The following is a 12,262-nucleotide window of genomic DNA, read 5'->3' as shown; positions in this document are numbered from 1 at the left end:
CCTGCTGTCAAAGCCTTAAAAAACAGACCATTCAACCACACACAGCCCAAGTTTGCTGTAGTTCAAACCAGCTTCTGTTTGTGGCCTCTTTGGCAGGTGCAGAGGGAATGCTTTCTTCTCAGACTCATCAGCTGGTTTGGCTTGGAGACTGACTTGTTCAAGACTCAGAGAAACCAGAGACAGAGCAGGACAGTTCGTTTTTCTTTCCCACTCCAAGACAGCTCGTTGTGAGATATTGAAGGTCATGGTAACCAGAAAGAATTTGGTTAGCTCACTAAGGCAAGATCATCCTTCCTTTGTGCGCCTTAAATCTTATTGAAAAGTTTGTATTGTGGATAAAACAACTTAAGGCTGTCATGTTTAGCTCATTATAACGTGTTTAGAAGACAGTTATGCATTTCTCATTGGATTCCAAGTGCAAGTTGAGGTAGATCATGAAGCGTTACCTTTTGAATTAGAAATGGCTGAACACTGCTTTTCTTATGTAAAAGTGCAAAACTGCAAGAATCTGAATAGAGGTAGAGCTGCATAAATAGGAGCATGTCTAGAGACGGTATATCCTCTTGGTTAAGAAGAAGTACTGAGTTGTACCAATTAGGCAAATAGCTTAAGTGTAAATTAAAGCATGGTTCAAATAGGTGCCTGAAATCAACTCCCTCCCTCACCCCAGTTTTTGCAAGTTTGTGTCCAAGCTTGGCTGGGATCCTTATGGTGAGCGTTGCTGGGGATGAGGACAGGCTGTCAAGTAGGCGTTGAAGGCTGGCTCCCTAGCGGACAGTTGTGTAGTGCTAGGAGTATTCGCAGTCGCACTGAGATGCCAAAGAGCTTAACCTGAATCCAGTAGAAGTGGACGATGGCACTAGCAGGGTGGGTTAAGTTTGGATGATGAGTTCATGTGCCCACACTCATACCTACAGGGTGCTTTGCTGAGGCCAGAAATGGACCCTCAAGATCTTCTAGTCTGATCTACAGTGTCCAAGCCAGAGGCACACCTAGTGCCCCTTGCTGTCAGCTTGGCCCCAAGCTCCTTGGCTGGAGTGACTCTTTTAAGAAGACATCTAGGCTAATGATGGTGAACGTGTGACGAGGCATCAGGGAGGGGCCTCAGCCTAGCGTGAGAGCTCAGTACAAAGGCGAAGCATGTGGGAGCAAAGAGGCAGGGCAGAAGGTGCGGGTGGAACAGCAAGGAGTGAAGCTGAGAGAAGCAGGAGCAGAGGACAAGGCCCTGATGTGCCAACAGGGGCAGGGTACATGGGGCTGATGCAGTACTTTAACAAGGGCAATGCCTCGCTTGTGCCCTAAGGAAGACGATGACCTGGAGGATATTGACAGCCTCCTGGAGAAGATCGAGGAGACCAACGGGCACTCGCACCAGGCGCTGAGTGGAGTGATAGCAGACAGCCGGCCACTGCTCTATGTGGAGCATAGGTATCGCACCCCATCCCCTGCCTCCCTCTTGCTTTTCTAGGAGCCCTTCTGTTGTTTATTGACCGTGGGACATCAGTGCTGTAGGGAGATCCCATCCCCAGAGCTCTGGGTTATGCTCATCCCAAGCCAGCAAAGGGTCTGCTAGGCAGAGGCCTCGAGTGGACTGTATCTGAGACTGTCAGTGGCCCTGAATTTCAGCCATGATGGCTCAGCCTCAAGCATTCAGCAAAGCACATCTTCCCTTTCTCCGAAGCTGCAGCTGCCTGGAATGCAGTGCAGCGGGTTGCCCCTGGGCTGGTGTCATCCCTGTGTCCAGCGTTCCACGTCTACAGCCATAGTGAGTTCATAGCTCAGCTGTGGCCCATGTGCCAAGCTGACTTGCAGGCAGCTCCACTGTGTGGCAGTTGATTGATGATCTTGTCTAGAATCAGGCACTTGCACTAATGACAGCAGCTGCCCTGGAGAGGGCAGCAGCATTATTCTCTCCCAGCAAAACCTTTAAGACAGCTCTCGGTCTTTGCAAGCCGCAGGCTGAGCAATGAGCTGTGAAACCTCACTGTGGTTACAGGCACGGGTGGGTATCGTTTCCCTTACGGGTGAGTTGACACCGTATGTAAAGCAGAAGCATCAGAGGTATTGTGTATTGTGGGGGTGGGTGGGCCCCAGGCTGGCCTGCAGTGACTCTGGGTGAGTCTTCTCCTCTTGGGTTTTGGTTTTGCAGAAATTTGAATCCTGAGAATGAGCTGAAGAGATACTTTGGGGCCCGGGCAGTTCTGGGTGAGCAGAGGTGAGGCCAGTCTTGCACTGCTAATTGTCGGTTCGTAGAAATCGCAGAGCAGTGGGGTTGGACGGGACCTTCGGCAGTCGCATTTAGTCCAACCCCTTCCTGAGGCAGGATCAGCCCTATCCAAACCAGCCCAGACAAACCCATTGTCTGACCTCTGAGCAAAACTACAAGCACAAGACCTTCACGCCCAAACCTGCCATGGGTAAAGCAGGGAGACCGTGGCAGCCAACTGCTTCTATAACAAGTTTTCAACTGAGACATCCCAGGCAGAGGCCCACACCCCCTGGTACAGAGGAAGGCAAGCCCTACCCCTACCTCCTCAGCCTGTACCAATCTGGCCATGTGGTAAAATCCCTTCCTGACCCCAATGCTCCGTCCATCTGACCCTGAGCAGAGGGACAAGACCCTCTAACCAGGACCCTCCAGGGTTGAGTTCCAGCAGGAGTATTGGCACAACCCAGTCCCCATCCCCAGCCTGGACTGCAGCCAGCACCCAGTGCCTTGGAGGAAGGCTTAAAAAAAATTAATAATAATAATAAAAACCTCACACATGATGCACCTTCTTCCCTGTCCTTGGTGTCCCAGGCTGAGCTGCCAGTGCTGCTCCTCCCCAGGGTGCCTGGTGAGTCCTAGAAGGGTGCTTACAGACATTGTTAGCCCTTCCTGACTTGTTGAAGAGGCCTCTTCAGGGTGGGGGCACTGACTTAAGAGGAAAGTTGCATCCCTAGATGTGTGTGAGAAACCCAGTCTGTGTCCAGACTCTCCCCACATCCTCTGCCAGTTGCTTTTGCTTCATAAGCCTTCCTCCCATTATGGACTTGGGCCTTTGCAAAGCCCTGTCTGGTGAAGAGGTGCTTGGTTGTTGCTTGTGTGAAATCTCAATGGGATGTGTGGTGTGGGGCTTGCATCCTACCCAGGGGTAGTAGGGATAGGGTGGCACAGGCCCGCAGGTGGTATCCCCAAGAAGCCCTGGGCAGGCCAGGGTGCTGGAGAGGTTGAATCCATTTAGGTGTGGCTACAGTCAGAGGAAGCGATGGCAGTGGTTGCCATACGCTGGAGAAGGTCCCTTAGCTTCCCTTTGCTATGCTTGCTCTGGTCCCATCCTGCATCCAGCTGATACGATCCATGAAGTACGTAGAAGGGATGACCTAGGCGTTGGTTTCCACAGGCTGCGGCAGAGGCAGCGCCAGTATGTCCGCAGCACATGGCTGACGGCTCCCAAGAACACGTGGCCACGCTACAGCAGGACAGGTGAGACCTCCGCTATGGCCTTCTCTCCAGCCTGTTGTGAGCGCTTCCTGGTTCCGCTGCTCAGCTGTGGCCAGGGCCTGGTCAGCCTGCAAAGGCTGCCATGGCTCTTATCAGCCACCAGGCCTCAGCTTACCCTGGCGGTGTCAGCCCCTGGCATGGTGCCCTGCCTCTGCCTTGCTCGGACAGAAGCAACATTGCCAGCACCAGGCTGCAGCTTTGTGTGACTCTTTCATTTTCTGCAAAGCTCACAGGCATTGGGTGTCCCCGGTCCCAGAAGGGTTTTGCCCTTGGGTAGCATGTTTGGAGAGGGATTGGGGGCAGACTCAGGGCTTTGGGGAGGTGTGGGCACAGGAAGTATTCATCTTTGAACTCTCCTAGGATCCTTGGGAGGGTGGCTCATGGACTTACCAGCATGAACAGGGTCCCTCAACCCTAAGTGCATCCAGGTTTGGGGCAGAGAGGAGATTGGAGCTTCTTGGCTTGTCTGTACCTGCTGGTGGTGGCTGTCTCCATTTCCCCGAGGGAGCACTAGCCCTTCGCACTCTCCTCCCAGGTATTGGCATGCAGCTTCTGGAGACACGGCGGGGAGTGCAGTACTTTACCTTTGAGCACCATCGTGAGTACCAGCAAGTGCAGTTCAAGTTCCTAGACGCTGTGGAGTCCATGGACCCAAACAACATCGTGGTAGGTCCGTGAAGCAGCTGGCAGCCCCCTTGCCTGGTACCAAGGCGGTGAGCTTGTGATGAGGGGCCTGGGCACCATGGCCATCTTGCTCAGAGCAGTAGACTCCCACGGGCCTTCTGCTAGATCAAAGTGAAAGACCCCCTGTTTGGGTCTCTGCTGCATGCAGCATTTCCTGGTCAGTTGTGTAGAGAGCCAGTGGGTCCATCTCGTGCAGGTGAAGCCAGGGCTGGGCGCCATGCTAGTGTGAGGCAGAGCTTGAATGGCTCTGCAGGACATTCCTCCCAAGTTAGGGACTTCCATAGAGAACAGATCTCCCAGCCAGCAAACAAAGCCTCGTTGTCCTCCCTCTTCAGCTGGGAAAGGCAAAATACTACATAAAACGACTTTTAAATGCAGGGTCTAACAGCTGCGCTATTTATAACCCGCTGCATGGAAGATGCGCGCGTTTGCTCTTCCTGGTATGTGGGGAGAACAGTGCCTGCGTTGAGGTCTTGCTGAGCGTGTCCAAGCTTGTTAGACTGGATAACAACATTTGTAGGACGGAAGGGCAGGCTGGCAGCTATGTTGCTCTGTGCCCAAATGCAGCGTGTTGAAGCTCTGAACCCAATCTTCCTCTGCCTCAACCAAGCACAAATAGATGCACTTGAGGGAGTTTTTAAAAGGACCCTTGTCCAGCGTCCTTTTACTTTCATTTCCCTGCCCTCTGGTCACATCTGTGGTCACCCTGAGTTTGTTGTCGTGCCAACTTGTTCATCAGACCAAGGTGGTGAGAGCATGTGGTGCTTGGCCTTGGTGTAACAAGCCAGAGCCTTGGCCCTGATGTGGTCTCGTGTCTCATGCAAGAGAGCTGTGATGGCCAGGGGCGAGATCATGTTACTTTCAGGCCTGGAAGTGACAGTGCTGCTGAATGAGCCCAGCTGGCACCCTATTAGGGTCAATTTTCAGCACCCCTTTCCCTTGCTCTCCCAGTCATACAGACTCCCTGCATACAGCCCTTGCCTTCCTGCAGCCAGCCTGCCCTTGACTTCTGCGGGGGTGTATGCAGGGAGGGGTACTTTGTGTGAACGCTTATTTCCCGCCCCCGGCTTTTCCCACAGCTCTTGCTCCAGATGAACCCATACCATGTGGACTCGCTGCTGCAGCTCAGTGACGTGTGCCGGATGCAGGAGGATCAGGAGATGGCCCGAGACCTCATTGGTAAGGGGGCAGGGCATGGACTAATGTGCTCTGAGCATCATGGCTGGAGCTGCCAGGTTGCCCCAACAATGCTGGGCAGTCCCAGTGTTTGGGCATGCCAGCTGTGGGGCAGGGATCAGAGCAGTACCTATGGTGGTGCAGGCTTAGGTCTAGGAAGCGTCGGCTACTTTTTAAGCAGTACTGTTACACCCAGGCTGAGGCCAGTGGCACCGTGGGATGCCCCTGCAGTCACAGGGAGCTGCTGAGTGATGTTGGTCTCTGCATCTTTGGTGCTGAGACCCCAGGCAGGCAATGCTCAGAGCCCTTGGCCTGGCTGTCCTACAGAAGAGAGTGAGTGCTCACAGCCAGAGTGCATGGTATGACCAAAGGCCCTGGCTCCTCAGTCCTTCATCCCAGAACAGCAGAGACAGTCCTTGGTCCCCAAGCCCTGCCCCAGGGGTAACTGGCATCTGTGGCCTCTGCTGAGATGGCCCCTGAGGGAGCAAGCTGTTGCCATGGCTGAACTCCTCGCCAGGAAGCGACACCAGCCTGTTCCACATCCCCCGGGCTCCAAGCAGCTGTCAGTGGGTCGAGTCTTGGGGTTTGGCTGTGGTGGCATTGCTGTGGGGTGCTGTGCTTGGTAAATGGCCTGCTGAGGACCCATGTGTTGCTCGCAGAGAGGGCGCTCTACAGCCTGGAGTGCGTGTTCCACCCCGTGTTCAGCCTCACCAGTGGAGCCTGCAGACTCGACTACCGGCGGCCAGAGAACAGGTGGGCCAGCTCGTGCTCTTCCCCATTCATCTCATGGTCTTTCACGCTACGTGTCCATGTCAGCATACGGCTGACCCTGGCATGGGCATTAGCTATAGAATCACTCTAGCCAGTGGTAGATACTGCAGACGCTGCCTCCCCCCTGTACCTTGGGTTTGTCCATTAGCCCAGCTCTGGCTTCATGACCAGTTCTTTTGCATGGCCTATTGAATGCATATTGGGGTGTGTGGCTCCACCCCGGCTGTGCACGCTGGGAAGGCCCCTGCCTGGCAGGTGCTGTGTTGTCACAGCCCTAAGCCTTCAGAATGCACCCATGCAACACTCAGTCACTGCAACCCAGGCTGGGCATGAGGACTGGGCTGTACCAGTGCTTCTACTGGGACTCAGCCTGGAGGGTCTTGTCCCTCCGCTCAAGGTCAGACAAATGCCAAATTTGGGGTCAGGAAGGAATTTTACCCCATGGTCAGACTGATACAGATGAGGGGGGTTGCCTTCCTCTGTAGTGGGGACATGGCCTTTGCCAGGGATCTCTTGAGCATATATTGACAACCTATTATAGAAACGGGACATTGGCTGCCGTGTTTCTCCCCCTGCTTTACCTGGAGCAGGTGTGGGGGTGATTGTAGTTTTACTGAGAGATTAGACAAGGGCTTTGTTTAGGATTGTTTGGACGGGGCTGATCTTGCCTCAGGGAAGGGTTGGACTAAACCACCTCTGGAAGTCCCTTCCAGCCCCACTTCTCTGTGGTTCTATGATTTCTCTCTTGTCTCCCGGGTCCCAGGCCCCAGCTCCGTATCTGCTACAGACTGAGCAGGCCCCAGGGGTCTGAGTTGAGGATGAACTGCATTGTTAAGATCTACAGCTCATCCTGTTCAATAAAAAGCAGGGAGTTGGGTGGGAGATGAAATGCTGGGACCTCGCAGCCCACACCCTTGCCTGGAAAGCCTCTGGCCAGCATGCAGATGAGTGTGTGTGATGGCTGCCTGCCCACCATCTGAGATCTCCCATCAGTGTCCCAGAGAGCAGTGTCCAGGCTAGCAATGGGGTCCCATCCTCAGGTGGGGAAGGAGGTGTTAGTCCTCACCTGGATGGTTTTGAGGCCGCTCCCCTCCTTGCAGAGCGTTTTACCTGGCTCTCTTCAAGCACATGATGTTTCTGGAAAAGCGAGGCTGTCTCCGCACGGCGCTGGAGTTCTGCAAGCTTCTCCTTAGGTTGGTACCTGGGCCTGGGGCTGGGCCTCCCCGTGCTGGAGGGAGTGCGCGGTGGGTCTGTGTTGCTGCCATTTGGAGCTCTGATTCCCCAGAGGGACGTGCTCTGAACAGTGCTCTTGTGTCACATCTCACTGGGCTTGGCACGGGCAGGGGAATCTCCTACCTCTGCTGTGCTAGAGAAAGCAGCAATCTTTGGAAGGGGACTTTGAGCAGCCCACAGTCCCCCTGGCATAAGCCTGGGCCATCTTCTCTGCTCCCGAACTGTGGGTCTGTCTGGCTGACCAGGGTGGAAGGAGAAGAGTCGGGAGGTGTTTCTGCTGTGCTGTTATTCCTCTGACAGCTCCAGGGTCCTTGGGACAGGTCCTGCACTTGACGAGGATACCTGGGTTGTGGGGGCCTTGGAGAACCCTAGTTTGATCACACATCGCGCAGGCTGTAGGATTCCCTGGATGAGCAGGATTCAGCCTGGGAGCTGCCCAAGAGAGTTTGCACATCACTAAAGAGAGCTGCACTCTCCCTCTTTGGGGAAACGCCAGGCCCTGCTGTCCCATTTTCCCCCCTGCCAACTCCTGGCTTGTGCATTTATTCTGCCCCTGCCTGATGCAGTCCTTCAGGGTACCTTCCTCTCCCATCCTAGACACAGGGATGCCGCTAGCTGTGACCCTCCTGCCAAGTGGAGATCATAAACTCATAGGGTTCCCAGGGACCTCAGGTCATCTGGGCCAGCCCCTGAGGGGGAGGCTGTTCCCAAAACAGCCCAGTCCAGTGCTTCTCCAGACTCCTGAAGGGGTTTCCACAACTTCCCTGGCCCTGAGATGGTGCTTTCCCCCTCCGGCTCCATCTCTTGAACCATGACCGATTTGGGGCCCAACGGAAACTCTGAGGCAGGACATCCTGTTTGGTGCCAAGGTGCGTGCAGCTGCCGCAAACCGTCTTAACGCTGTCCTGGTTTGTTCCCTCCTGACCTCCCCTCTCCAAAGCCTTGACCCAGAGAACGACCCGCTGTGCTCACTGCTTATCATCGATTTCCTGTCGCTCCGAGCTCGGGAATACACTTTCCTGACCCGCGTCTTCCAGGAGTGGGAGGTGAGCTGTCAGCAGGAGGGAGGAAAGGGCTGGCCAGGAGCAGTTTTGGGGGCTCTGGGAGCTGCAGGGGCAACCGTGCTGAGCAGCAGGGGGGCCCAGACCCTCCCTCCTATTGACAGAAAGGCAGCGGGGTAGTCTCTTGCAGCCCTCCTCTGCACCAGGCTTCAAGCGCTGCCCATGCCCTGCTCTGACAACCGAGCAGGGTGGGGTTAACCCTTTGTGGGTCTGGCTTGTGGGCTCTGAGGGGCCTGCGTGAACCACTGCAGCTGGGGCATGAGGAATCTTTAAACCCAAGCTCTGAGCCTGACCAAAGCAATCATGCATGCATCACATTGCTTGCTCTGCATGGCTGTGGGGAAACTGAGGCACAAAATGGGGCCTGAGGAGTGCCCTGAAGGCGGCATAGCATGGTGCTACCTTGCGGGGCCACCCAGCCCCTCCAAGGTCACATTGAGACTCTCTTTTCTCCACCCCCCAGAGTCACCGGAACCTGTCCCAGCTCCCGAACTTCGCCTTCTCAGTGCCACTGGCATACTTCCTGCAGAGCCAGCAGGAGGAGCTCCCGGACCCAGAGCGGGGCCTGGCGCGCGAGAGGGCAGCCCAGCTCATCCAGCACGCCCTCATCATGTTTCCTAGTGGTGAGTTGGCAGCAGGCACCCCTGGGTGGCTTCTCGTCCCCTCCTGTGTCACCGAGTCCAGGATTGGTACTCATCTAAGGGCCATGCTTGGTATCCACAGAGTGGCACAGGTGGGCCCTGCCTTTGCTACCAGAGAGAAGTGAGCATGGACTTGGTCCCACAGGTCAAAGCAGGGAGGCTGATGGGGACTTGAACTGCAGAGCAAGGCTCTTAGTGAGTGTGGGTTGGTGCTCCCAGTGCCCCCTTTCCACCTGCTGTGGTGGTGGAGCCACAGATCCCAGGCCCCTCAGGCCTGTGGGAAGACAGCTATCTGCTGCTTCCGTCCCAGCTCTCTCTGTCCTTCCCCTGCCTATAGGTCTGTGTGCGTAGACCGGGGAGGGCGCGGGTCCCAGTTGTGGAGTGGCAGGAGGGTTTAACGCAGTTTCCCCAAGCCTGGCTGTTTGTGCTCTCCGCCTGCCTCAGAGGCACTGTCCTGCTTTCACTGTGCCGCCTGGAGCTGCTTGTTCACGACTTCCTCCAGCCGAGGCCCCTGCCCATACAAGGAATCATGCAGTGCCTCTGGGCAGGAGGGGATGAGGATTGCCAGAACCAGCTAGTCTGTATCAGCAAGAATGACCGGCTCTGAACAAAGGGGGCCAGTCTGCGCAGCCTCTTGCCATAAGCCATCCTTGTGCTGCTAGTGGTAGTGACTAGAATGAGCCCTTTGTTCCCACGCCAAGGCCGGAGCTGCTAATGGCCTGAGCTGGCACCTTATTCCTTTGAAAACAGCTTGGGCCTGCTCCTGCCATCTGCTTTGGCCATAGCAGAGCCAGCATGGGTTGGGTGGGGCTTTTTCCCAGGCCCAGGGGTCTCTGGGGAGCCTGGTGACTGGTACTGACAGCAGTGCCCTGGGGCACGGGGTTGCTCTGTGCTTTCTCTCCCACAGTTCTGATGCCATTGCTGGATCGCTGCAGCGTGCAGCCAGATGCCCGTGTGGCCTCGCATGCCTTCTTCGGACCCACCGCACAGATAAGGTAAGGGCCTTGAAGTGGGGTCTCTGCCAGGCTGCTTAGCTCACTTGATAGCTTTTGTGCTCCTATTTGCATGGAGGGGAGTGACTGCTGTTTCGTGGCAGGGGAGGGAGTGGGGAGCCACACATGCTGCATGGGAGAGCTCTCATGCCACTGGGCTGGGCAGAGGTTCGTCCCACAGCTGGTGAGCTCTTTGGCGCAAGGCCTAGCCTGCCATGTGCCCTGGGCGCTCTGCCTCCCTGTTCACCTCGGCAAGGCCTTGGGGTTTCTCGGCCTTGAGACTGGGAAGGCTGGAGCCAGCCATCCCAGGGAAGGACCCTGCTGGATTCTCAGATCCAAGGCCAGACGACCTGGAGCTGGGGTGCAGGTGGTGACCACAAGGTCACAGTTCCCTTGGAGGGGTTGGCAGGCATGCAGGCAGGGCCCATGCTGTGCTACAGCCTCCATGTTCTTCAGCCAGCCGCCCGCCCTGAACCAGCTGGTGTGCCTGTATGTGGCAAGGACACACGCGCTATGGAAGGACCCGGTCGTCATGTCCTGGCTGGAAACCAGTGTCCACGAGGTGCTGCGCTTGGTGGAGGCCAACGACCCCATCGTGGAGGAGTCCGAGCAGAAGTGAGCGTGGCAGTGCGGGGAGGGACATCCCGGTGACACAGCAGTGTCGGCCCTGACTCAGTGTCTTCCCTGCTGCCCTGGGCACAGGTCTGCATTGCTATGCATATGTCCTGACAGTGCAGCTGGGAAGATGCTGTGGTGGCCAGGGTGGCACCAGCTTGGGCTGGGGGTTAAAAATGGAGCTTGACCGTCTGCTCTAGGGGATGTGGGGAGGGATGTGCAGGGGCCGTCTCCAGGTCTCCGCTCTCCTTTGCGGCCTGCTGGCTCCATTGATCCATTCAGCTCAAGGAGAGGTGCTGCTGGCACAGCATACGCTGATGACATCTCTGAGCCTCTCTGTGCCCTCCTCTAGGGGCTGGCAGCCCCCGCGGGACCCTGATGCTGACCAGAGCCAGGGTCTTTGGGGGATAGGATGAGGCAGGCGTGGCCCCTGGGAGGCAGGAAGACACCTCGCAGCTATGGGTGTAGCTCACGCAGGGTGTCCTCTGTGGCCTCTCTCCCCATAGGCGGAAAGTGCGGTACCAGAGCGCGCCCAGGAACATCTACCGCCACGTCATCCTTTCGGAGCTGAAGGAGGCCACGGCCGCGCTGCCTCTGGTGAGGGCCCTGTGGGGCTGCATGCTGTGTCATGTGCCTTCTGTCCTGAGCACGTGCTCCGCGTGCCTGAGCCAAGCCCAGTGGGGAAGCTGTGGGGACTGACAAGGCAGCTGCCTTCAGCCCCCTCTGGTCCATCTCGGCCTGCCCCTAAGCAGTCGGGGGTCTGTGGCTCGCTGCTGTGAGAGACGTCCTCACACCAGGCAGCAGCAGCCCCTTCCTTGAGTCACGGAGTGCTCCAGCACTGGGGCAGGGGAGGGGCTGGGCTGAGGACTTCCCAGGCACCAGAGCTGTGTCCTGAAGGCAGGAAACCCCCCAGGTGCATCTGGTGCAACCTCTTGTGCCAGGGCAGTGCAGGGTGCACTCCCCTCTGACCTCCCACCAAGCTGCGAGGCAGCCCCAGAGGCTCAACATATCCCATGGGGCTCCCTGCTGCAGGCTGCGTGCCCCTGGGCACGATGCTGCCAGCACCACGACCTGGTGTCTCTGTCCCTGCAGGAAGTGACGTCGCAGCCCGTGATGGGGTTTGACCCGCTGCCTCCCTTGGACTCTGTCGTTTCCTACACAAGGCCTGAAAGGTATCTCCCCATCTTGCCCCATTGTCACATTCGGGGCTGCAAAGTGTGTGTGCGCGCACCGGGTAGCTAGCTGCTCAGCTGCAAGGCTGTGTGCCCATCCGTGCTGGGTACCGTTTCCCCTACATGTATGGACTCAGCAGGCTGTGGGTGTCCAGGGGCAGGAGAGCCCAGGAGGAAGCAGGTTGCTGCACTTGGCTTCAGGGAAACCCAGCATCCAGGTGGCACCACGGGCTCATGGGCAGCTTTGTGTTGCTAGGTGGCAGAAGGAGCGGGCAGGGTCGGCCCCCCATAGACCTGTGGTGCCAAAGGCAGGGTAGGTGCAAGGGGGTCTGACATGAAACAATGTGGGCTTTACTCAGCGGGGTCTTCTGGGTGTTCTCTTTCAGGACAAATCAACCATCCAGCGAAAGCACTTTATCTCTCTTCTTCCGAT

General features: G+C 56.7%; 1 protein-coding gene across 1 annotated transcript in view; it reads left to right on the top strand.

The window, feature by feature from the left end:
• Nucleotides 1–12,262, top strand: part of TCF25 (transcription factor 25) — a 16,937-nt gene that overhangs the window by 3,068 nt on the left and 1,607 nt on the right. Inside the window, exons 4-17 of the mRNA XM_025209143.1 lie at nt 1,304–1,428; nt 2,150–2,215; nt 3,384–3,466; nt 4,020–4,150; nt 5,248–5,347; nt 6,004–6,097; nt 7,216–7,308; nt 8,289–8,394; nt 8,873–9,032; nt 9,958–10,045; nt 10,499–10,657; nt 11,164–11,254; nt 11,750–11,829; nt 12,216–12,258. Coding sequence (XP_025064928.1) covers nt 1,304–1,428; nt 2,150–2,215; nt 3,384–3,466; nt 4,020–4,150; nt 5,248–5,347; nt 6,004–6,097; nt 7,216–7,308; nt 8,289–8,394; nt 8,873–9,032; nt 9,958–10,045; nt 10,499–10,657; nt 11,164–11,254; nt 11,750–11,829; nt 12,216–12,258 — 1,419 coding nt within the window. The remainder of the gene's footprint in view (nt 1–1,303; nt 1,429–2,149; nt 2,216–3,383; nt 3,467–4,019; nt 4,151–5,247; nt 5,348–6,003; nt 6,098–7,215; nt 7,309–8,288; nt 8,395–8,872; nt 9,033–9,957; nt 10,046–10,498; nt 10,658–11,163; nt 11,255–11,749; nt 11,830–12,215; nt 12,259–12,262) is intronic.

Source organism: Alligator sinensis, unplaced genomic scaffold (genome assembly GCF_000455745.1).
Source record: "Alligator sinensis unplaced genomic scaffold, ASM45574v1 scaffold255_1, whole genome shotgun sequence".
In the NCBI taxonomy this organism is placed as follows: Eukaryota; Metazoa; Chordata; order Crocodylia; family Alligatoridae; genus Alligator; species Alligator sinensis.
This window is presented reverse-complemented; position numbering and strand designations above follow the sequence as displayed.